This window comes from Stegostoma tigrinum, chromosome 28, assembly GCF_030684315.1.
Source record: "Stegostoma tigrinum isolate sSteTig4 chromosome 28, sSteTig4.hap1, whole genome shotgun sequence".
NCBI lineage: Eukaryota > Metazoa > Chordata > Chondrichthyes > Orectolobiformes > Stegostomatidae > Stegostoma > Stegostoma tigrinum.
The window spans coordinates 11415839-11442372 of NC_081381.1; the positions used below are offsets into that span (position 1 = coordinate 11415839).

Here is a 26534-nt window from a genome sequence, read left to right on the forward strand (position 1 = left end):
CTTTTAATTGTGTGGTCTTGGACAGACAAGAAAAGATAACTGTCAGAGTGACACAGTGATGCTAACTCATTTCAAGCTTTCAAAGCGAATTGATAATTTTCTTAAACAAAAAATGGTGGATGTCTGAAATCAGAAACAAAAACAAAGTGCTGGAGAAACTCAGCAGGTCTGGCATCATCTGTGGAGAGAAAGCAGAATTAATATTTTCCCGTTATTCATTCAGAGGACATGGGTGTTGCTGGATGAACCAGCATTAATTGCCTGTCCTTGAGAAGTTGGTGGTAAGCTGGTGACTTGAACTGCTGTCATCATGTTCTGTAGGTAGACCCCAATGCCCTTAGCAAACAAATTCCATGATTTTGACTGAGAGACAGTAAAGGAACTGCGATACATTTCCTAGTCGGGATGGTGAGTGGCTTGAAGGGGCACTTGCAAGCGGTGGTGTTCCCATGTACCTGCTGCCTTTGCCCATCTAGATGGAAGTGGTTGTGGGTTTGAAAGGCGCTGTCTGAGGAGTTTGGGTGAATTTCTGCACTGCATCTTGTAGATAGTAGCAACAGTGTGTACTAAGCATTGGTGGGGGAGGGAGTGCACGGAGGGATGTGGTGCCAATCAAGCGGCTGCTTTATCCTGGATGGTGTCAAGCTTCTTGAGTGTTGTTGGAGCTGCCCCCATCCAGGCAAGTGGGGAGTATTCCATTACACTCCTGAAGAAGGATAATACCCAAAACGTTTACTCCCCTTTCCTCCAGATGCTACCTGGCTCAGTGTTCTCCCAGCCTCCTGTTTGTACATGCCTGACTTGTGCCTTGTAGATGATGGATCAGCTTTGGGGAGTCAGGAAGTGAGTTACTCACCGCAGTATTCCCAACATCTGGCCTGGTCTGGTCGGCATTGTGTTTATGTGGCAAGCCCAGTCCTGCTGCATGGTAAGCCTCTGGATGTTGATAGTGGATAGTGATAGTAACACAAATGAATGTCAAGAGGTGATGGTTAAATAGTCTCTTATTGGAGATGGTCACTGCCTGGCATTTGTGTGGCACGAATATTACTTACCACTTGTCAGCCCAAGCCTGGATATTGTCCAGATCTTGTTGCATTTGAACGTGACTGTGTCAGTATCTGAAGAGTTGCAAATGGTCCTGAACATTGTGCAATCATTGGTAAACACCCCCACTTCAGTCCTTATTCTGGAGGAAGGTCATTGTTGAAGCAACTGAAGATGTTTTAGCCGAGGACACTACCCTGAGGAACTCCTGCAGAGGTGTCCTGTAACTGAGATGACTGACCTCCAACAACCACAACCATCTTTCTATGTTCCAGGTTCAATTCCAATCAAGAGTTTGCCCCCTGCCCCCCCCCACTATCCATTGATTCCAGTTTTGCTAGGGCTCTGTCATTGCCATACTTAGTCAAATGAGGCCTTGATGGCAAGGGCTGTCATTCTCAGCTCATTATCTTCAGTAGGTTCCAGTTCCAAATTACCATTGAGTCAACATTCACTCTACTTTTTCTCCACAGATGCTGCCAGACCTACTGAGTTACTCAGCAGTTTATGTTTTGACGTTGATAATTACCTTGATTGATTCTGCAATACCACTCTTATCAAATCCTTGCCTTACAAGTTGGAGAAAGAAACCTCTGTGTTTAAGGTAGTTTTTCACGAGAACCAGCTGATTGCTGCTACCTTGATTAAGAGACAGGGAATGTGAATGCAGCTATGGAGAGATGTCTCAGCTCACATCAGTTCATTGATGTGTGTACTTTCAGCAAACAGTAATGGAAGCCTCAAGGGCTATCCTATTCCTTCCTCTATCAGTCCAGCCCCAAGCACAGACGGTGGCTATGACCCTCCCCTGCCCCATGCTGAGAGAATGCAGGCCCAGCGAGGAGATTCTCACTTCCTCATGCATAAAGGGGAAACCGGGGAAATAACACAACTGGTGAAAGAATGAATGTCTTCACCAGCATTCTGCTCAGCATTTTTATCCCAACCACCACCATGAAAAACATGCGCATTGTCACATTGCACTGTGGGAGCTTTCTGCACTAAAGTTTCATACGTTACTGGAATGACACCTCAGAGCATAACAAAAGATGCAGTGTGTGTGTGGATTATTTTTGGACCAGACCATGTATGGCACTTTAGATGCTACATTTACCCAGATGAGGAGCTGATATGATTCGGTTGCTGAGCAACACAGTCATTACTGTTCCCAATCCAGGATGTGTCCCTGCCGCAGTCTTTTTTGACTCAACCTGTTCAGAGATATTCTGACACACCTCTGGAGCAGGTGGGGCTCGAACCCAAGCTCAGGAGTAGGGATGCTAATACTGCACCACAAGAGGGTCTCTGTGCTTGTACCTACATTTGTCATAATTGGAGCACAAAGTTAGCATAATCAGCTAAAAAGGCTGTATAATTTTTGGCAGGAAGTGAGTTGCCGATACGTTTTTGTACAATACAATAAAATCCAGGCTAATCCCCTTGGTGCCAATTATTTATCAATCTCTCTATCTTCCCATAAAATTGGTTCTGCCCAGATTATATAAAGCACCCACATTGGCACTCACTTCAAACCAAGCTCAGATTTTCAACTACAACAAGAAATAATTATTTATCTGGTATTTTATTGTAATGTCAATAAGACGTGTTCTGTATTTGTTTTACGCAGCCATTATAGAGCAGAAACTGAAAAGCTTCCTTTGCTTGGATCAAATAACATGTTGGTAGAATCCCTACGGTGTAGAAAGAGGCCACTGAGTCTGTCTTGGCCTTCTGAAGAGCACCCCATCCAGGCCCACACCCCCATCCAGGCCCACACCCCAACCCATGCCCATAACTGCACATGGTGTTTTAAACCACAGCCGATCCCCCCTAGCCGGCACATCTTTTGACTGTGGGGAGAAAGCCACACAGACACGGTGAGAATGTGCAAACTTCACACAATCAGCTAAGGCTGGAATTGAACCTGAGTCCTGGGCACCGTGAGGCAGCAATGCTAATTGCGTGCCAGCATGTCATCCTTAATCATGTTTTGTATGAGGGCAACTTTTAATTTTCCTGCTTGAGGAAAATATTGTGAATGGCCTTGAACTACTGATGAATGGCCATTTGAGCATTTGGATGTATTCTAATAAGATCATTAATCAATTTGAGCAAATTGTTGACTATTTGTAATGTTGAGTCTTCAGATTGTGAGTGTGCAGGAGTGTCCAGCTCTTAGTGCTACACATTCACATTGCATCTAACTACTCCCAGATGATGGCGGAAGACCATAAGACCATAAGGTATGGGAGCAGAATTAGGCCCTTTCTGCCCATTTATTCTGCTTCACCATTCAATCATGGCTGGTACATTTCTCAACCCCAACCTCCTGCCTTCTCCCCATAACCCTTGATCCCCATGCTCATCAAGAGCCAATCCATACTTACTCCAGTGTTAATGGTACTCAACACACGATAGTCTAGAAATACCTTAGGGGTTGGAATATGGGAGTCCTTATTCTGTTTTCCTGATTTGACATACTGTGATCCCTTGTGTTTTGGGGTCAGGAGTGAGAAACTGGTTATAAATGACTCAGTTTTAAAATCCTGGCCCATTCCAGAAGAACTATGTAACTTTTAGTTGTAAACTTTCTCTGAACTGACCATTCTGTTTGAAAGTCACTCAGCCATTCTGGTAAGATCTGGGCAAGGTGCTGTAACCAAAGGTGTAATGTTCAGATATTATGAACCATGCATGTTCTCTGTACTGAATCCAAGCTCTGAAACACATCCAAGTAGCACTTTGAAATGTATTTCACATCAGATGTTTAACTGATGGCCTACCAATGTGGTCAATAATGAGGGATAGTTGGAGGCCAGTGCACAGCAGCAGAATCTGCTTCACATTCTCAACATCAGCAAAAGAGATCTTTATCAATCTGCTCCACTTCAGTCAGTTATTGTTTTAAACTCAGTCATTAGGCTGCCAAATCTTTTGATTTCAGCAGCTTAATTAGGAGTTAATTTATTTCAGTGTACTAAATTGGCCTTTGGTAAGATGAAAAGAAAGTGTCTTGGTAGTACAGGTTTTGAGTATTACTGGTAAAGGGGACACATTTCATTGAAGCTTCTCAAGGGCTGGGACATTCGCAAGAATATCAATGAAAAGCAGAACATTTTATGCTGCGTCTACCTTACTCTTTATAATTGCTTCACTTCCCGTGAACAGCTTGGTGAATCTGAAAAATGCAATGTAAAAGTATAAACAGTCTGTGGTCCAAAAGAAGTAAAACGTCAACTCAGGCACCAAAAATGAAACAGCAGGTCATCATACTGCATCGGTAGGTGTATTATATCAATGTGTTAAAGTGAAAGATCACCTGAGACAGGTCAAACACAGTGAGTTCAAAACTGTTTTGGAATTATATAACATATGAGGGTGGTTCATTCCCATTATAGGTAAACATCTACATTTTCAACAATGTCTAATTTTTAAAAGTAACCACAATTCCTCAGTAATGACTGACCCAGGGCTTAGGGACTCCCAAAGGCAATATAAACAGTTTATTTCCTTCTGGCACCGTCAAAGCTAATTTTTGTTGAGGGCATCAGACTATGCAGTCAAGTAGTCTCACTAACCTGGCAACTGGTTTTTAATTTTAAATATACCTATGTGGCTTAAGGCAACACAGTTGTAATGATTTATTGAAGGTATTCAGAGGCAGGATTAGCTCCTGTAACAGCTTTCTCCCACATCTTGCTTAAAAGTGGTTTATATGCTATTACATAAACACAATTGTCTAATGTTGATTTTTACAAGACAAAGCTAATTACTTATTTTCTTGGTAGAGACACGGGGTGAGCTGACAAATGTGACTGAAAAATGTGACCGTTACTATTCGAGAGTGTGACACACTAGCACACACACTTGTATACACACATATGCACAGACACACACGCTTGTACACATGCATCCCCACACAAACACACACACGTTGTTAATGCTTTTTCTTTAATGTTAGGCAACCGGACAATTCTAGACAATTCCCAATACTGGGCAGTCAAAGCCCAAACTGAGACAGTTGAATCCAAAGCAAAATTGTCTGCAGAATCTTTCTGGGCTGCTCTTCTTTACTTATAAAATTGTAATGACATCAGCAAGGCACAGAACAAGACAGGGTCTCATTGGTACAAAAGAACTATTTGTCATCAGGTAAATGGTCTCGATATAACTGTTGACCATTGTGCAATTATCTGCTGGAGATGACACAGGTCATTCATGTGGAAGTCTTCCTCCAGATGTATTTACTTGATGAGCTTGAAGGATTCACCAGTCATCATGTCAACAAATTCTAGAAGAGAAATGAGATTTGTGTCAGATCACCACAGCCTCAGATACCAGCCTGGATCCATCACCGAGTTATCATCATTGCAGCTTTGGAATTCTAACTAACCTTGATAGTCAATTGTCCCATCTCCATCTTTATCGGCTTCTTTCATCATGTGCTCAGCCTCCTCTTCATTGAGAGGTTCCCCTGCATTCATCAGGACGTATCTGAGAGACAAAAATAGCAACCATGAGGATATCACATTTTAGATGCAATTTTTCAGAATAATGGGCCAGTTGTTAAGTGTGTGATCTGAATCAGGCAAACAAAGGAATCTAAATTCCTGTGTAAGCCTCAGTGAAGGTGAGAATGCTTCACAACTGAACTGTGCACCTTTGGATATTACTGACATTATATCCTGGGAAATACATGTCTATGAACAATATTGAGCTTGGCTGGGGCAACACGCTTGTGATTAAATAATGATTCAGACTCAACTATGTTCTCCTACATTCAGTAAAGCCACTGTCCAGATTCACACACTGGGCAGTGCTCCAAACATTAGATCAGTGGGGAAAGACCACTGTCTGAGGTCTTTCTGCCAAAATATAACGAGGGTCTGTTAAATCTTGCAATCACCTCATTGTGTTAATAGGATATAAATAGCTACCTGTCAGGTTTGGAGAATGAGAGATGACAAGGTGTAGAGCTGGATGAACACAACAGGCCAAGCAGCATCAGAGGTGCAGGAAAGCTGACGTTCGGGCCGACACTCTTCTTCAGAAATGGGGGAGGGGGAGTAAGTTCTGAAATAAATAGGGAGAGAGGGGGAGGCGGATAGGTTTTTCTGGAGGGAGGAGGGTAACTTCTGCCTCTTTTTGTTGTAACTGGATTGAAGCTGTAATGAGGATCGTCAAAATTTCACTGTATTTTCTGCAAAGTCTGTACAGAACTGTTTTGGACCTTTTGTACTTACTTAAAGATAATTTATAAATAAAGTATATTTTTGTAATAAAAGAAAGGCTAGTTTCTCCTGTAAAGTTACCCCTAGCAATGGCCAGTGCAATCAGGAGGGAGCAGGAGAAAATTGGATGACAAGTTAAAAGACAGAAAGTAAAATAGTTATTAAATCATGAAGAATAAACACATTGTGTACTAGATTCATAATTCATTTATTTACCATTCTCATATTTAAATATTAGCTTTCTTTGTAAATCAACAGCTTCCAAGTTATATTAGTTAATTGTGTACAGAGTCAAATATTGAATAAGCATAAATCATTGTCAGAAATAAACATAATCCATAGTGGATGCAGAACCATTACACTTCACTCTCTGTGTTCTGATATAGCATGGACAGTTGGCTGGAGCCCCACAGCCTGATGATAAAGTGCTGTAGAACTGACATTTGAGAAGAAGACCAAGACAGACCTGAGTAAATTATAGGGAGCAACTGATCAAATGGAATTTAGTCATTCTTAGAGAAAATGTATTTACTACAACTTGTCAGTTAAAATTTGCAAAGTTTTTATTTTGCTGTATAAATGTTTCCCTTTCCAAACAAAAAGTTTGCCACAGGGGTTAATGCGCATGAGAGATGTAAGGATGCCCTCTGCTGACTGTTGGCTGAAAATAAAACTCATGGCAATTCGAAACATTTCACGAACATAGAGTCATTGAGTCATACAGCACAGAAACAGGCCCTTTGGCCCAGCTCATCAATGCCGACCAGGTTTCCGAAACTGAACCACTTCCATTTACCCGCATTTGGCCCATATTCCTCTAAATCTTTTCTATCCATGTACCTCATAAAATGTCTTTTAAATGTTGCAACTGTACTCACCTCCACCACTTCCTCTGGCACTCATTCCATACAAGCACAAACCCCTGTGTGAAAATGCTGCCCCTCAGGTCCCTTTTAAATCTTTTCCCTCTCACCTGAAACCTATGCCGTCTAGTTTTGGAGTCATAGAGTCACACAGTTCATGCCAACCATAATCCCAAACTAAACTAGTCCCACCTGCCTGTGCTTGGTCCGTATCCCTCTAAACATTTCCTTTTCTTGTACTTATCCAAATGTCTTTTAAATATTGTCACTGTACCCACATCCACAGATTTCTCTGGAAGTTCACTGCACACACAAACCACTTTCTGTGAGAAAACAATTTGCCCCTCATGTCCTTTTTAAACCTTTATTCTCTCACCCCAGTCTTTAAATCCCTCCACTCTAGGGAACAGGCACCTGCCAATCACCTTATCAATAGCCATCATAATTTTATGAACTTTATAAAGTCACCCCTCGAACTCCAATGCTCCGGTGAAAAAAGTCCCACCCTATCCAGTGTCTCCTCAAAATTCAAACCTTCCATACCCAGCAATATCCTAGTAAATCTCTCCTGAACCCATTCCAGCTTAATATCCTTCCAATGACATGTCAACCAGAATTGGATACAGTGTTCCAAAAGAGGCCGCACTAAATTTCTGTATGACCCAATGTGATGTCTAAACGCCTGTGCTCAATGCACTTAGCAATGAAGGCAAGCGTGCTATATGCCTTCTTAACCATCCTGTCTATATGTGCTGTCAACTTCAAAGAATTATGCATCTGATCGCCTCGGGTCTCTGTGTTGTACTACACCAGCCAAGGCCTTAATCTTAATTGTACCATGCTGACTATCCCTAATCATTCCTTGCCTCTCCAAATGCATATAAATCCTACCTTCCAGAATCCCCTCCAACAAATTACCCACCAATGAAGTGACACTTACAGGTCTATAGTTCTCCGTTTTCTCCTTACATCTCTTCGTTAACAAAGGCTCAACATTACCCACTCTCCAGTCCTCCAGCATCTTGCCCATGGTTCTTCAAAGCTGTTTACCCACTAGGATTGGGAGGAAATGGAACTTGAGAAAACTCATGCAGGAACTGTTCCGATATTACACTCACATCATTTACATGTGATGTAAATGTTTTCCATGTGTTTCCAATGGAACACCCTGTTCATTGCAGACAGCATGCACAAAATATTCCAAACCATTTTAGTGTTCTCTCTTAAAGTCTGCTCTTCATAAGCTTGTGGTTCTTCAACTTCCAGTGCCCATTGCCTGAGCCCTCCCCAAAAACCGCTCCTGCCCTGTCCCAGTCATTACTGGCCAATGCTCACTCCTGGTCAGGCGATGCCTCAGTTTTAAAATTCTCATTCTCATTTATCCCGCAAGTCCTTATGCTCGCTTTCAGTGACCTTCTCCTTCATTTGCTCTATCACTGGCCTCTGGAGAGGTCTGACATTAATTACTCTGTCTGTAGGAGCCTACTGTTTGCTGTTAGAGCTCTGGAATTTCCTCATTGAAGTTCTCTCCTCTCAACCGTGTTTTCCTCCTTTAAGACTCTGCAAAAATCTTCCTCTTTGATCAATGTTTACATCACCTCTGAGACCTAACATCAAACTGTATTTGCTAACTCTCTGATGGGGCATTAAAAGGGTTGTATAAGGAATGAAATGAGGAAACACAAAGGACAGTAGATATTTAGAACTCGCTTTGCAAATAGAAGGTGATGCTGGACCAATCAGGATCTATCTGACTGTTCTGAGAATGAAGATTGACAATTAACTGTTCTTGCTGCATCTCCATGCCAATGATAACCCGACCAATCAGCACACGGTTCTCTGTTGTAGAAAATGGTGTCCTTTTTTTTAAATCAAATCTGTTTCTTGAGTCCTGGTCCTGGTGGGTGCAGGATACAAAGCTTCAAGTATTTGTCTCCTTTAGCAAAGCCTAAGTTCTGGGCTATTTTTAATCAGAGATTGTTAGAACTGTTAGAAGCAGTGAATTAAAGGGTATGGGCCAAATGCAGACGTTTAAAATGAGGTGACAGGTCAGATTGAGGAGGTAAATGCTCTTCTCCTGGTCCCCATGTTTTATTGGGAAGGGAGTAGTGATCAGATATATCTAGACCATGCACCTGAGAGTGAGGTATAGGCTGGCTGTAAAGATAATGACTGTTTTGGAGTTGTTTGCAATATATTATGGATCTTGTCCCATTTACTTATTTAACAGAGAGAAGTATTTCTGCTGCTAGCCAAAAACAGACAACACCCCAAAATATTTCTTCCCACCATCAAGAATGTATTAATGTTCATTCATTTATCATTACTGTAATTGACCTAATGCCCATTTGTTTGGAATTGCTGGAAAAAGGCACGTTTCTTTTTGAAGCTTTCCAGCTGGCACTCATCAGGTATTTGGCAAGAATGAGATAGTAGGATGAATAATCTGAGATAATAAGGCATACAGCTGGATGAACACATCAGGCCAGGCAACATCAGAGGAGCAAGGAAGCTGATGTTTCGGGTCTGGATCCTTCTTCTTCCCAAAACGTCAGCTTTCCTGCTCCTCTGATGCTGCTGGGCCTGCTGTGTTCATCCAGCTCCATGCCTTGTTATCTTATTTGACAAGAATACCTTTTCCAAGGGGAAATCCAACAGTTATATGGATCAGAGGAAAATGCTGATTCATTGGCAAGTGGACTTTATTAGGTAGAGACATAATAACGGAGGATGCACCCATTCTGCTGGTTGATAGTTAACAGCAGGTTGACTCTGATTGGCTAAGGTATTTCCCTGAAAAATAGCCCAGTGATTGGCTGGCACCTATTTTGTTGAAATTGAAATCGGCGCAGTGCCTGACTGACACTCATGAAGTGAGTTAAGGATTATCCAACGAATGTCACTTGTCAGCCAAAACCTAGATATTGTCCAGATCTTGTTGCATTTTAAAGTGGCCTGCATCAGTAACTGAGGGTCATGAATGGAGCTGAACATTGTGCAATCATCAGCAAATATCTCACTTCTGACCTTATGATGGAAGGAAGGTCATTGAAGCAGCTGAAGATGGTTGCGCTGGGGACACTCCCCTGAGGAACTCCTGCAGAGTTGTCCTGGAGCTGAGATGACTGACCTCTCACAGCAACGAGCATCTTCCCATGTGTCAGGTATGACTCCAACCACTACAGAGTTTGCCCCCAATATCCATTGATTCCAACTTTGCTATTGGGCACACCTGGTCGAATGCAGTCATGATGCCAAGGGCTGTCACTCTCACCTCACCTCTAGAATTCAGTTCTTATGTCCATGTTTGACCCAAGGCTGTAATGAGGTCAGGAGCTGAGTGGCCCTGGCGGAACCCAAACTGGGCGTCACTGAGCAGGTTATTGCTGAGCAGGAGCTGCTTGATAGCGCTGTTACTGACACCTTCCATCACTTTACTGAGGATCGAGAGGAGACTGATGGGGCAGTAATTGGCCGGGTTGGATTTGTCCTGTGTTTTACATACAGGACATACCTGGGCAATTTTCCACATTGTCCGGTAGATGCCAGGGTTGTAACTGTACTGGAAAATCTTGGCTAGGGAAGCGGCAAGTTCTGGAGCACAAGTCTTCAGTACTATTGCCGGAATATTATCAGGGCCCATAGCCTTTGCTGTATTCAGTGTCTCCAACAATTTCTTGATATCACGTGGAGTGAATCAAATTGGCTGAAGACGGGTATCTGTAATGCTGGTGGCCACTGGAGGAGGCCAAGATGGGTCACCCACTTGGCACTTCTGGCTGAAGATTGCTGTAATCTTTCTGCGATATTAATAACTGAATAACTCATCGACTTGCTGTTTATGGCCATTAGCAGATGACAGACTTTCTCATTCCTTACCTTCTTAACAACAGTCACTGGACTTTAATCCAATGCATGCAAAGAACTTTAAATCTTTTCTGAAGTTTGAGAAGATGCTACATTCCCACCAAATTTTTTCCAAAAGTTCTTTTCTGTAATCACATCTGGATTATTCGAACTGAATCCCTTACTCCCCAGAAATTGCAGTAGCTACAGTAAATAGTGCATTAAATATCTTACTCTGCAGAATATTGACCACCTCTGTTCTTCAATCTTAAACTAAGGAAGACGCAGAGAGGTTACAAAAAGATATCAATAGGTTAAGGAGGGAAGAAAGATGTGGCAAATAGAATATAATCTGGTAAAGTTTGATGTTATCTGTTTTGGCAGGAAGATTAAAACAGAAGCATATTCAAATTGTGAGATTGCAGAACTCCGAAGTGCAGAGGGAACTTAATGTCCTGTTTCATATGCAGGTGATTAGGAGCTTTGTAATTTGTTTGTTCATAAGATCAATCATTATTTAAATTCCAACATTTATTTTCTAAACCACTCCAAATTGCCAACACCAAGAAAAGCATCACTGCTTGAGGTGGAGATTTACAGGATTTTTCTAGTCAGTATAAACATTTGCTTCTGTTTTTAGGGACCTCACACTGAGGTAACAGTTTGTTTGATACTCAGCAACAAAATTGGTTGAGTCTTTTTCTGAGCATTGATTTACAAGTGCAATCAAGATTTGCAGTAGGCAATAAAAAGGGGAGATCAGATAAGACAAATCCTGGGCAGCACAGTCAAGGGGAAGCCATGAGTGTAGGTTCCCAACTTTCAGGATAAATTTTAACGTAACAACGAGCAGACTTTCTACTGTTATCAAGGTAACTAATTGTGACCGTCACACTACTCACTTTAACGTGTTCCAGTCAATATAACCCTTTCTGTCTGGGTCAAACACCAAAAAGGCTTCCTTCAGTTCTTTATCCTGATTCTTTGATTTTTCATGATAATCTCCCATCAGCGCCAGGAAATTCTCACAGTTAAATGTTCCTTTCCCTGTTAAATGAACACCAGAACAATTGTGAGCTTTCTTCTCTACACCTCACTAACTTGATTGAGTTTTTTTTGAAGAAGTAACAAAGAGGATTGATGAGAGCAGAGTAGTGGATGTGATCTATAAAGACTTCAGTAAGGTGTTCAACAGGGTTCGTCATGGTAGGTGGGTTCCCAAGGTTGGATCGTATGGAATACAGGGAGAACTGGCTATTTGGCTCAAAGGTAGAAGATGGAGAGGGGTGGTGGATGAGGTTGACTTGCTGGCCAAGCTGGTTTGTATTCATTCAGACATGTGTGTCACCAGGCTCAGTAACATCATCAGTGAAGCCTCTGATGAAACAGTCATTCTACTTCACTTGGAATTTACACTGTCCGGCCTGTGATAGTGAGTACTGTCATTTCCGGTTTCTATCTGTCTGGATTTGTATATGGGGTCCAATTCTACATGTTTGTTGATTGAAGGATGGGTGGAGAACCATGCCTCTAGGAATTCCCATGCGTGTCTACGTTTGACTTGGGCTCCTATGGTTACCTTGTCCCAGTTAAACTGATGGCCTTCATAGTCTGAGTGTAATGATATTAAGGAGAGTTCATCGTCCTGTTTTGCTGCTAGCTAGTTTCCTTCCTGTCTGTCCGATGTAATGTTTGTGACAGTCGTTGCAGGGTATTTTGTAAACCACAAGTGTTTGTAAATGTTCTCATAATGATTAAAGACCCTATTCCCACAACATGCAGAACCAACATGGTTTACAAAATACCATGCAAATAATGCAATCAACAAACATATAGAATTGAACTCCATATACAAACACATACAGATCGAAACCGAAAATGACAGTACTCACCATAACAGGCCGGACAGTGTAAGTTCCAAGCAGAGAAGAATTACCGCTTCATCAGAGGCTCCACTGATGTTACCGAGCATGGTGACAAAACGTCTGAACAAGGGCAAGCCAGTTCGGTGAGCAAGTCAACAACCTCACCCACAACCTGAGCTACGGACCTGTGCCAAAACTTTGGAGGTGGTGAAGTGTTGTTTTTCAGGTTGGAGGCCTGTGACCAGCGGTGTGCCACAAGGATCGGTGCTGGGTCCACTGCTTTTTGTCATTTATATAAAATGATTTGGATGTGAACGTAGGAGTTACGGTTAGTAAGTTTGCAGATGACACCAAAATGGGAGGTGTAGTGGACAGTGAAGAAGGTTACCTTAGAGTACAACAGGATCTTGATCAGATTGGCCAATGGGCCGAGAAGCGGCAGATGGAATTTACTTTGACAAATGTGAGGTGCTGTTTTTTTTTAAAGGCAAATCAGTTCAGGACTTGTACACTGAATGGTAAGGTCCTGGGGAGTGTTGCTGATCAAAGAGACCTTGGAGTGTAGGTTCATAGCTCCTTAAAAATGGAATCACAGGGAGACAGGATAGTGAATGTTGTAGGTTTGCTTGTCTTTATTGGTCAATGCACTCAGTACAGGCGTTGGGAGCTCATTTTGCAGGACATTGGTTGCGTCACTTTTGGAATACTGCATTCAATGCTGGTGTCCCTGTTATTGGAAGGATGTTGTGAAACTTGAAACAGAAAAGATTTAGAAGGATGTTGCCCGGGTTGGAGGGTTTGAGCTACAGGGAGAGGCTGCATAGGCTGTGGCTATTTTCCCTGGAGTGTCAGAGGCTCAGGGCTGACCTTACAGAGGTTTAGAAGATCATGAGGGGTATGGATAGGGTGAATAGACGAGGTCTTTTCCCCAGGGTGGGAGAGTCCAAAAAAGAGGGCATAGGTTTACGGTGAGAGGGGAGAGATTTAAAAGGGACTTGAGGGGCAACTTTTTCATGCAGAGAGTGATACATGTATGGAATGGGCTGCCAGAGGAGGTAGTGGACACTGGTACAATAACATTTAAAAGGCATCTGGATGGGTATGTGAATAGGAAGGGTCTAGAGGGATATGGGCCAAATGCTGGCAAATGAGACTAGGTTAATTTGATATTTAGTCAGCATGGACAATTTGGACCAAAGGATATATTTCCATGCTGTACAGCTCTATGATTCTATGACTGTTTGACCTCTGTGACAAATGATTTCTTGTTTAACTTTCCTGGTGCTATTTGTATGGGTGGGGAGATGATGGCCTAATGGTATTATTGCTGGACTGTTAATACAGAGCCACTAGAACCCCAGTGTGAATCCTGCTGTGGTAAATGGTGGAATTTGAATTTAATAAAACATCCAGCAGTGAGATTCTAATGATGACTGTGAAACCATTGCTTTTTGTCGGGGAAAAACCCATCTGGTTCATTAATGTCCTTTAGGGAAGGAAACTGCCATCCTTACCTGGTCTGGCCTTCATGTGACTCCAGACCCACAGCAATGTGACCGACTCTTAGATGCCCTCTGGGAAATTAGGGCTGGGCAATAAATGATGGCTAACTAGAGATGCCCACATTCTATGAATAAATAAAATATATTTAAATGTGAAGACAATACATAGTCTCATCAGCTGTTACAATTGGTTGTTATCAGATGTGTCTGTAGGAAATGAACCCTACCCTTTGAACCATGAATCCATTTTTATTTCCTGAAACATTTCCTTTCCTGGGGTGAAGTGGCTGATTGTAACCTTTCCTGCTGAGCCAGCCTGAGTTTGCAATAGCTTGAACTGCAGCTGAACCCCTGCAGTTATTACACCCTGGTAATTGAATGTTTTAATTCACTCACGGGAGCATTTATTGACCACCACCAATTCCCCTTCAGTAGCTTGCTCAGGCCATTTCTGAGGGCAGTTAATAGCCAGTCACTTTGCTGGATTACTGGGATTCAGAATTACTAACCCACTTACCATACTACCTTTCCACCTCCCCACTGAGCAACTCGGAATTAAAATCTCCCAGGCAAATTAACAGTTCAGATGAAACAGCACACATGTAGGTCTTTCTGCCCATCAATTCTGTGCTACATCTGTCAAAGAGATATCCACTTATCTCCAGTCTACTAACTGCTTCCCCCACCCAGGGTTATGATAAATATTGCCCTGTCTTTATTGGGCATTTATCTTTCTGATATAACATCATTTCATTAAGAAATCAATCCTTCCATCCTTTGGTCCTGACATCTCAGCAGGAAAGCCAGAAATGTTCTCACCCTCTTTATCCACATCCTTGGCCATTTGTGCCAAATCACGTTTGGTTAAGTTAATACCCAGCAGACTCATGAGTGTGGCGACATCAGCTGTTTTCACTAAGCCATTCCCTTCTTCATCGAACATTTCAAACACGCCTTTGTACTCAGCCAGCAGCTCAGGTGTCAATGACTGGGAATAGCATAAAAGGAATGGAAAACAATTAGAAATGAAGATGCAAAGGTCACGTGTGAATAAAACATTCAACAGCTGCTCAAAGTTTCTCAGTGCAGAATTTTATCATCGAACCTCTGCCCTCCTTGCTCACCAAGAGGCCACACCCAGCAGTCTCTGTCTGTCAGGGTGAGATCTCCAGAAAGGCTCAGACTGCTCTCCACCTTTTCCATCTTCCTACTGGGGAAGGAGCTGGCTCTACTCAGGAATGAGGAGGATGGAAACTCCAATGGGGCAAGCTGTGTGTTAAATCAGCAAGCCTCAGTAAATCCATTGAGTCCAAACGGGACCATCCGTACTTCAAGTTGACAATCAATGTTTCCAGGTATTTCCTAAGAATTACGGTCACATCTGGGGACAATTATCAGTCAGACATCAACCCCTTCCTCCCTGCCCTTCTCAGTATCTCCACCCCACCCGCATCCCTGACCCTGGGCCCTGGTCTGGCTCCTTCTCATTCTATTGGCAGAAGCAAACAGATCCACACTACAGAGTGCAGGCCTGCCAATATTCCTGTTGGGAAAAGGTAAGAAAAGCCTACTGTTTTGGATTTAGCCGGAGGGACACTGAACCTTAGATTCATGATTACCGAGGGGATACTCACAAACCAACCATACAGCCAACCCAGCCCAACCAACACCTGAGATCATCAGAGCTAGGAACAGGAGGAGGCCATTAACCCCTCGAGCCTGCTCCACCATTTGATACATTCATGGCTGATCTCATCACAACCTCTACTCCATTTCCCTGCCCAATCTCTCAAACCATTCAACCCATTACTAATTGAAAATCTGTCTCTCTCCTCCTTAAGTTGCCTCATCACAATCTGGGGAGTCAATTCCACAGGTTCACCACCCTTTGAGAGAAATAATTCCTCCTCATTTCTGCTTTAAATCTGCTGCCACTTAGCCTAAAGCTATGACCTCTCATTCTAGTTTGCCCACATGTGAAAATATCTTTTCTATGTCTACATAGTCAATCCCTTTAGCATCGTATATACCTCAGTTAAATCTCCTCTCATTCTTCTAAACTCCAAATAGTTTAGGCCTAAACAACTCAATCTGTCTTCATAAAACTAACTGCTCATCTCTGGAATCAATCCAGTGACCCTCCTCTTCACTGCATCCCTCCTCAGGTAAGGGGGCCAACATTGTACACCATAAAGTTGAGGTTATAGCCAGATTGGCCATGATCTTATTGGATGGTGGATCAGGCTGGAAAGGTTACATGGCCCACTCTTGCCCCTTGCTCAAATGTTTGCTAATAGCACAGCAAGGAAAAAGAGAAAGTGGTGGAGCAGGAAAGTCGATGTTTCGGGTCTGGACCCTTCTTCAGACCTTTCTGAAGAAGTGTCCAGACCCGAAACATCAGCTTTCCTGCTCCTCTGATGCTGACTGGCCTGCTGTGTTCCTCTAGCTCTACACCTTGTTATCTCAGACTCCAGCATCAGCAGTTCCTACTGTCTCCAAAGGAGAAAGTGGAGACTTGAGGAGGAGGAATGAGTGAGCAGAGATCGACAGGAAAAATGAGATCTGAAAGAGCTCTGTCATTTGATCACACAAGTCTGTTTCACCCACAGCTACTGAAATCTGTTGCAGGGAACAAATTGTTGTCCTAGCTGTGATCAGTTCACCCAGGTCAGAACTGGTTCAGTTTTTAAGCTCATTTCAAGCTGTCCAGAGACAATGGATTTATCAGAGACTGGTAGGAAACCAGATTTGACCTTTCAACTTTATTGTTTAGATGTTTCCCCTCAAATTACTGAAAATTCTGTTGTATTTAGTAACTCCATTAAGATACTGAAGTGTTAAAATGTTTCCTAGTTGTTAGCCATATCAGGATTTTGTCCATCATTTGTTTCCTTGTTTACAGATTTTAAATCTTCAGCCTTTTGAATCTGGTGCAATGGTCTTGCTGAGAACAGAGTTAATCATTTCATTTCAAAACAGTAATTAAACTCACAGCAGCAACACATTGTATATAATTGCAGGTAATTACAGAAGACCCTTTTATCCATTGAGCCTACGTTTGGAAATGTTGGTTTTGATCACTGTTAATTGCATGAGGAAATAATTTCTTAGTGCCCACCATATTCACATCAAAATATCAGTTCAAACTACACTTACCATCTTGCTGTCACTACAAGGCCAGCGATAGGAATCAAACTTGGTCTGCTGGTGATCTAGCCCAGGCAGAAAGCTGACACACCCTTCACAGTTTGAATAGAGTAAGTCTATCAATGCCCCATGGATTTGAAAGTTAAAGCTGCCTTTTATGGTTTGACTGAGAGTTTCATTGGATCCTATTTCTGGATGGGATTAATTTTCTTAAGTGAGTTTTCATGTACTAATTTGTCCGTGATAAAATATTAAACAGAGCTATATAGAAGTGTGATGAGCATTAAAACTATTATCACTCTTAGATAAATCAGCAATAGTCATTCAGGCCAAAATACCTTTTGGGGTCTGCTCGAACATCTGCATTTGTCAATTCTCTTTAACAAATGGTATCTTCTGTTTTCCCAGGTGTGATCAGTTGACTCAGCTCCCTTTCTTTTCATCCCCCTTTTGAGAATCCTTTTTAAAAGATACTCTGAGCTATATCACTTAATCACAGGAGCCAATGTCAATAAAATGATAATCTGGAGGACCAGGCTAGGGACCTGAGGACATGGGTTCAAATCCCATATGGCACCTGGGGGACTTGAAGTGATACTAATAAGATCTGGAATTGAAAGTCTCAGTAATGGTGATTGTGAAGCTGTAATTCATTGTCATAAAAGTCCATCTGATTCATTTAGAGATAGTAGGAACTGCCGATGCTGGAGAATCTGAGATAACAAGGTGTAGAGTTAGGTGAACACAGCAGGCCAAGCAGCATCAGAGGAGCAGGAAAGGGTCTGAAGACAGGTCCCGACCCAAAATGTCAGCTTTCCTGCTCCTCTGCTGCTGCTTGGCCTGCTGTGTTCATCCAGCTCCACACCTTGTTATATCTGATTCATTCATGTCCTTTATGGGAAGAAATCTGCCATCATTACCCGGTCTGGTCTGTGTTATAACTACAGGTTAATGTGCTGGTGCAGCTAGCTATTAGGAAGGCTAATGAAATGCTCACTTTCACTGCTGGAAGATTTGAGAACAGCAGCAGTGAGGTCTTGCTGCGGTTGTGTAGGAGTTTAGTTGGACTCCACCTGGAGGGCTATGTAGGAATTCTGTGATTCTAAAACTGAACAAATGTGGAAAGAAGCCATTTGACATCAGGCTGGGCTTCCAGGGGCTGGTGCTGTGGCCTTCTCTATCGATCCTGGAGGAGGTGGGGGTGGTGGAGAGAAGGACAGCCATCAGCCACACACCCTCCCACCACCCCTCCTTGGTCGGGGCCACCTTCTCCTTCTCCGACATCTTGTGAGTATCTGTGTGTCATGGAGTGGGACATCATCAGAACGCCAGTGCCCATCTGGGGCAACAGTGACCATTGAAAGATGGTGGGGGTCTTCTGGCAGTGAGGGGCGAGCTGTCCTGGGAACAATGCAGGGTAAGATGGGGCTCTAGAGCTGGACTGGGGTTGGTATTTAATGAGGCAGCTTCAGCAAGATACTGAGAAGCCATGCTAGGCCTCATGGTGAGAATCTCCAAAAAACTTGACACAACCAACACTCAACTAAAAAAACTGCAAGATTCAGCCCTCTGTAACTAATTTTGCAGGAAAATACAGCTTTGGTCTCTCACACAAAGTGCTGTAAGTTGCAGTGACATTTGATATTAGTCACATTCTATATCCCAGTTATGTAGTTAATAGCATATTCCCTCTTAAAGTGATATCACACAGTCCTCACTTGCTATCCCTATGTGTCTACCTGACAGCACAGTATCGTGAGAACAAATAGTAAGCCAGGCAGATACCTTTCACTCACTAGGTCCATGGTCCAGAGGCCAAATAGACTGGCTAACTACTGAAAGCTGGTGATTATTCATCAGAACAGCGTGGTCAGAGTTTGGCTCACTATGGGGTAGGCACTGTCTTTACAAAACAACTCAAGGAGCAAACATCAATAAATAATCATTTCCTGTCTCTTGGGTGTCATCAAATTGCTAGATCCAAATGTAGCCGACAGAGAAGTTAGTTTGTGCGAGAAGGTTTACGCTGCCAATGAGAGGTGAAATTCCAAAACCCCCAAGGCCTAAGTCAAAACCAGAACACTTCCATGTTTGTCTGTTTGTGCTGTGGCATGTCACAGTCTGCTGGTTATAGTTACACTGGTGATATTCTCAGTCGGTGTCTAAACTGCTCACATCCATCAGCACCCGTCACCTGCTCACAATCTGCTCATTCCACTGCGCATGAGGACTGAACATCTGAGAGTGTGAATCTACGAATTTTAGAGGCCGTTAAAAATTTGATTTTTGCTGAAATTGTGTATTATTGTAACATTTAATGTTTTATGACAATGAACCAACGCAGCACTTAATAAAACCAAAAGTTAGTTTAAAATAATCCGAGGAAACTATACTCAATCTGGATCAGGCCTGACACTGTGACACAAGGCAGGCAGGAAGGTAATGGAGCAAGTTTACAGGACATAGGCCAGGGACAGGGCATGTAGATTGCAGCTGGGAACTGTCAACAATAAGGGTTGTTAGGGATTCACAATTCCCTCAGCTCAGCAACCAGGGAATAAGTTCCAAATAATTGGGAGAGGGGTTTGGAGCAGAAACCCGTTCACCCAAAATGCGGTGAAAGTCTGGAATTCACTGCCTGAAAGGGTGTTATAGACAAAGACTACAGGACTATAGGACTGAGATAATAGGAACTGCTGATGCTGGAGAATCTGAGATAACGAGGTGTAGAGCTGGATGAACACAAGCAGCATCAGAGGAGCAGGAAAGCTGACATTTCAGGTCTAGGCCCTCCCTCAGAGAGGACCATAGGGCTGCTCACTCATTAGAGAGAGACAACTGGTGGTGAGTTTAACGGGGAGGAGGATGGGGGGGTTCACCATGACACAGGCAAGGGAGAGGTTGAGAAGGAAAGTCCTTCATTGTAATCTCAGCCAGGGCAGGAATTGAGCCACACAAGAGTGTTACTCTGCATTTTAAACCAGCTGTCCAACCAAATGAGCTAACAGGACCCACAGCAGAATCAATTATCCATTTGGATACGCACTCGAGTTGGTTCTAACAGAGGTTTCGAACAGGAAACAACCTTAACCCTAACTCTACCACAAAGACACATTTGCAATGAGTTGCTTTCTCAGTTTGCGTCAAAAGAAAAGCCAGTTTTTTTATTTTGTTGGATTTCTCACCAGGTACAATCTTCCCATCCCCTCACTCTCAGGATTCAAACGCCTGGATTAGAATGAAACTCTCAGCATGTTAATCCTATCAGCAGGACAGGTGTCTACTGGTCCCAAGTGCACACTTACAGCTCACCAAATAAAGCAAATGATTAAACAGGATTTATTTAAATCAGCAGCAAGGACCCAGTGGGTATTTCACAGGCTGGATATTTATAAATCTGCTCAACATAGTTTACTCTATTGCTGATTCTGTGCTTCTTGAACTACTTTGTGTTTTTTGCAGAAGTATTGACTAAAAGATTAATTTTAGTGTAGAATGTGACTGCACTGATGTATAAATTCATACCTGCCCTCTGGAATGGCCTAGAAATCCCTTCATTAATATCAGATCATTCACCAGGCTAACTGCAGCTATTTAAGAAGGGTGGCTAATTACTGCCTCCTCAAGGGCGACTGGGGTCGGACAATGAACAGCCTGCCGGTCAAGGTCCATATTGCACAAATTAATGTAAAAAGTCTCTCTGTATAAACGTTACATCCTTCCCAGAGCAGGTCACAAATTATAACAACATCGGTAATTATACTCAATAGTAAGACTAAAAGTAGAGCAAGAAGTGGGTGTTAACTAGTGAGTGGCAATTTATTCCATGGGGCAGTTAATCCTATTGAGACCAAAGGTTATTCACTAAATAGCCACCTTGTTTGCCACATACCCCTGAAATTTGGTCCATAACTCACAATCGAAGTCAATTGCACTAAGGTTTTGTATCTCATTTCAGACCAGTGTGCCATGTTAAATGTCCAGGGAAAAACTAAAGCCTCTAATTGTGATTAAGGCAATTTAAGATCCTTAAAGATCAGAATTGTCGTTGATCACTTGGTAATTTGCTCCCTTCAAGCGGAATGGTTAGAGAGGTAGGCAGGTAGTGCAGGAGTCTCCGGTGGCTATCCCTATCTCAAACAAGTATGCTGTTTTGGAAAACGTTGAGGCTGATGGACTCTCAGGGGAATGTAGCACTAACAGCCAGGTTTCTAGGACAGAGAGTGGACTTACAATAATGAGGGTTATGTCAGCAATCAATTGTGATAGGAGATTGATGTCAGTGGTGGGTAAGTTGAGGGAGGGGTTTCAGAGGGGCAGAATTCATATGCAGTTGGAAAGGCAAGGACTGATTAGGGATAGTCACTATGGCTTTGTGCAAGAGAAATCATGTCTCATCAACCTGATTTTTTGAAGAAATGACAAAGAAGGCTGATGAAGGCAGAGCAGTAGTCATTGTCTGTATGAACTTCAGTAAGGCATTTGACAGGTTCCTCATGGTAGACTGGTTAGCAAGGTTATATCACATCGAATCCAGGGAGAGTTAGCCAATTAGATACAAAATTGGTTCGAAGGTAGAAGGCAGAGGATGGTGGAGGGGGGTTGCTTTTCAGACTGGAGGCCTGTGACCAGCGGTGTGCCACAAGGATCAGTGCTGGGTCCATAGAACATAGAACATAGAACATAGAGCATTACAGCACAGTACAGGCCCTTCGGCCCTCGATGTTGTGCCGACCTGTCATACCGACCTCAAGCCCATCTAACCTACACTATTCCATGTACGTCCATATGCTTATCCAATGATGACTTAAATGTACCTAAAGTTGGCGAATCTACTACCGTTGCAGGCAAAGCGTTCCATTTCCTTACTACTCTCTGAGTAAAGAAACTACCTCTGACATCTGTCCTATATCTTTCACCCCTCAATTTAAAGCTATGCCCCCTCGTGCTCGCCGTCACCATCCTAGGGAAAAGGCTCTCCCTATCCACCCTATCTAACCCTCTGATTATTTTATATGTTTCAATTAAGTAAATGGTTCATAAGTTTGCAGATGAGATCAAAATAGGTGATGTAGTGGACAGCGAAGATCATCTCAGAGTACAATGGGACCTTGATCAGATGGGCCAGTGGGCCGAGGAGTGGCAGATAGAGTTAATTTAGATAAATGTGAGGTGCTGTATTTTGGAAAGGCAAATCAGGGCAGGATTTAAACACTTAATGGTGAGGTCCTGGGAGTGTTGCTGAACAAACAGACCTTGGAGTGCAGGTTCATGGTTCCTTGAAGATGGAGTCGCTGGGAGGTAGGATAGTGAAGAAGGGGCTTGGCATGCTGGCCTTTATTGGTCAGTGCATTGAGTACAGAAGTTAATATGTCATGTTGTGGCTCTACAGGACATTGGACGGGGCGCTTTTGAAATACTGTGCTCAGTTCTGGTCTCCATGCTAAAGGAAGGATCTGGTTAAACTTGTATAGGTTCAGAAAAAATTTACATGGGTGTTGCTTGGGTTGCAAGGTTTGACCTCTTGGAAGAGGCTGAATAGGCTGGGGCTATTCTCCCCGGAGGATTAGAAGCTGAACGGTGACTTTAACAGAGATTTATAAGATCATGAGGTGCATAGATAGGGTGAGTAGCCAAGGTCTTTTTCCCATGGTAGGGGAGACCAGAACTAGAGGGGATAAGTTTGAGGTGAGAGGAGAAAGATTTAGAAGAGACCTGAGGGGCAACTTTTTCACGCAGAAGGTGGCGTATGTATGGAATGAGCTGCCAAAGGAAGTGATGGAGGCTGGTACAATTACAACATTTAAAAGGCACCTCACTGAGTATGTGATTGGGAAGGATATGGAGCAAATCTGGAAAATGGGCCTGGACTAATTTAGGATATCTGGTCAGCAGGGACAATTTGGACCGCTGGGTCTGTATCAGTGCCATACAGCTTTATGACTCTCTGACATGAAACAATCTCTTCTGTGGAGTCTTCACAACATTTAGTTGCTGTTGTTTCAGAGCAAGCTTTTCTTTAACTACGTAGCAAGTCATTGCTTCTGAAAAAAAACAATATGGAGCATCTCAAAGTGACTCAGCCTGAAAGGCGCTATATAAATGCAAACATTATTATTGTAGGAATCATGTTGCCTAAACTAAATTGCACCTTGCAATTCCTGCATTCAAATCTACCACCAAACACAATAGAACAGCCATTTACTCATTTACACTCAATTCATGATTTAATCATTTGTAATTGATATTTCTTTCATGTGTCTCCTGGGAGATAATTTCTAATATCAGCTCTTTTAATGTTAAATCTTTGCTAATGAGCAGCTAATTCTAACAGCCCGGTTGCAGACCCAGATTGAAGAGCAGATTTCCCAGTGCCCGTGGCCAGGAGAGCTGGGTCTGGAGTGGATTTTCCAAGTTGCTTTAAGGGCATTTCGCAGGTTGTCAAATGAATTGTCCTCAGGAATGGCAGCAGATTGGTCCAAGGCAGGCTGAAGTAAACAGCCTTTCGATCAAGAGTTAATAAAAACGTGAGGCTGGAAAAGCACAGCTGGTTAAACAATATCTGAGGAGCAGAAGATCAAACATTTTGGACTGAAACATTTCAGCAGGACTAAGGGTTTCAGCCTAAAACATTGACTTTCCTGCTCCTCGGATGCTATCTGACCAACTGTGCTTTTACAACTCCACATTTATTGACTCTAGCTTCCAGTATCTGCAGTCCTTACTATCTAAAAGCCTTTAGCTCTAGATGCCTGGATATGATTTGTAACCAACTATTGTTATTCAGCTTTTTCTAATTAAGGTCAAAAAGGACTGATTTGCTTCTGCACAGACAACAATAACATTTCGTACAAGCCCACTCCAGGGTTCCTGCTAAAACTCAACATTCCATTGGAGTCTATCTGGATAATCTGGGTGGTAGGGGGCTGGGAGGGAATGGCAGTGTTTGTTCACAATGTCCCAGTTTTCAAGAGGTGTGAGGCAGTCTCAATGGACACATTGGCTTTTTCCTGCTCATCAGCTTTGCATGTTTGAGGTATAATTTCCAGCCTATCCAACAATCCTGGGCAGGAATTCCTTCCTGTAACAAGTTAATGCTGTGCTATACACAGTTAGAGTCCACCAGTCAGTGTTCATTTCAGCCAAATAAAGGTTATAGCGCAGAGCAAATGTAACGTGACATCAACCCAAGGTCTTTCAGGAACCAGCTACAATAATTAGTTGAAGAATAATCTGATCTGTATCTCTATTCTGTATCCAACCAGAGGGTACAAATCAGGAGTCCAGGCACATCCTACGTTTTGTGTATCTCTCTTTTTAGAAACATGCAAATACACTCTTTGAACACAGCACCTATTCATATCAAACAGAGACACTACACATTGATGGGGTTTCCAAATAAGACAATGTCCCTTCACTTCTCTCTTTTCTCTATTTCTCTCTCATTTCTCCTCACCCTATTATGGATCTTGTGGTTGTAACACAATGAATCTCTTCCCACTCTCCAGCTAAAAAGAAGCAGGAGATTTGTATTGAAAGGCAGATTTCTCTATATAAAAACTGAAAGAGCTGCGGACGCTATAAATCAGGAACAAAAACAAAGTTACTGGAAAAGCTCAGCAGATCTGGCAGTGTATGTGAACGGAAAAACAGAGTTAACGTTTTAGGTCCAGTGACCCTTCCTCAGATCTCTATATCTCTGGATTCTTAAAAACCATTTCTATCCATTTCATTTCCAATGCCCTCTGACTCTGCCATTTGGAGTTTCATTGCCAGTTTTTTTTTCTTCTGTCTTCATGAGTGGGCTACTTTAATTGTAGATCAATGCTAATGGTTACTGATGGGTCACCACCCAGAGTACCTCTCTTCCTTAATTTGACTCAAACCACATGCTGTGCTTGTCCTTGGAGTATCTCTGCCTTTCTAGCTCTGACAGACGATTGCCCTTCCAATTTATTTGCCAATTCAATTAACCTGGCTTTTGTGATCTCATTTGTGTTTTTCAGGGACAGGTCCACAACCTGCAACAAAGCTGTAGCAGTTTGCAGGGCGTTGTTTTTTAGAAGCCTCTAGTAATAAAGTTGATGTTTCCTTTATCACTTACTAACTCCACATGCAAATCTTCATTGACTTTGTTGCAGAATAATCTCTCCCTTCTCGTCATGACCCACTTGTGAAAGTGCTCCAATACCTGAGTCTCCCACACACAAGGTCATCACAACAGCTACAGGTTTAATCAAATTACTGAAGGCTTCCAATATTCCTCTCTGATGGACTCAGGTTAATACAAAACACTGTCCTGGTGTCTGTTCTTAACAATAAACAGTTTTTTTATTATGGAAAAATCAGTTCCAAATACAAGCAATCACAACAAAAACGATCAGTTTATAACTCTACCCATGGAGTTCGACCCCGTATACATTCCACCATGAAGGAAACCCGGAAGTGAGGCAATCCATCGCAACGGACCCCAGAGTTTACAAACCAGGCTGCACTGAGGATGTTACCCAGCACGGTAACGAAATGTCTGCGGAACAACAAACCAGCTCAGCCAGCCAACCAACCTCAACTCTGAGATCACAGTGTGAAGCTGGATGAATACAGCTGGCCAAGAGCATCAGAGGAGCAGGAAGGCTGACGTTTCTGGCCTAGATCCTTCTTCAGAAATGGGGGAGGAGGAAGGGGTAGGGGGTACCTCAACTCTACCCCTTTTTAAACCCCAAACATACTTTCAGACACAAATAAAAACCATTGGTGTTATGAATGGAGAAAATATATCAGGGGAGCACAGTTCAATAGCACCAGTCCACAGGATTCTTTGAGGTGTCCTTTTGCTTATTCCAAACTCCAATCTTCTTCATCTTCTTTCCAAATCCTCTCAGCTCTTTATTGCAGTCACAGGGTGAGTTTAGTCACTCATTGTTCAGTCCCTGGTTAAAGGCAGCAGCTTCCAGGAAGATGGTGAGAGAGAATAGAGAGCTAGCTACCTTTCAAATCTTCGTTACTTCCCTGAAGGAAGAGTGCGGTGCTGCC

At 42.7% G+C, this 26534-nt stretch overlaps 1 protein-coding gene across 1 annotated transcript; it reads right to left on the reverse strand.

Moving 5' to 3' along the window:
- Positions 1–4966: 4966 nt before the first annotated feature.
- LOC125466771 (calglandulin-like) lies at positions 4967–17639 on the reverse strand. The gene is made up of 5 exons (XM_048561761.1): positions 17511–17639; positions 15174–15342; positions 11890–12034; positions 5441–5541; positions 4967–5338 (listed from the first exon to the last, which is right to left on the reverse strand). The coding sequence occupies exons 1-5, from the start codon at positions 17511–17513 to the stop codon at positions 5292–5294; spliced, it is 465 nt and encodes a 154-aa protein (XP_048417718.1). The 5' UTR covers positions 17514–17639; the 3' UTR covers positions 4967–5291.
- Between the last annotated feature and the right edge of the window lie 8895 nt (positions 17640–26534).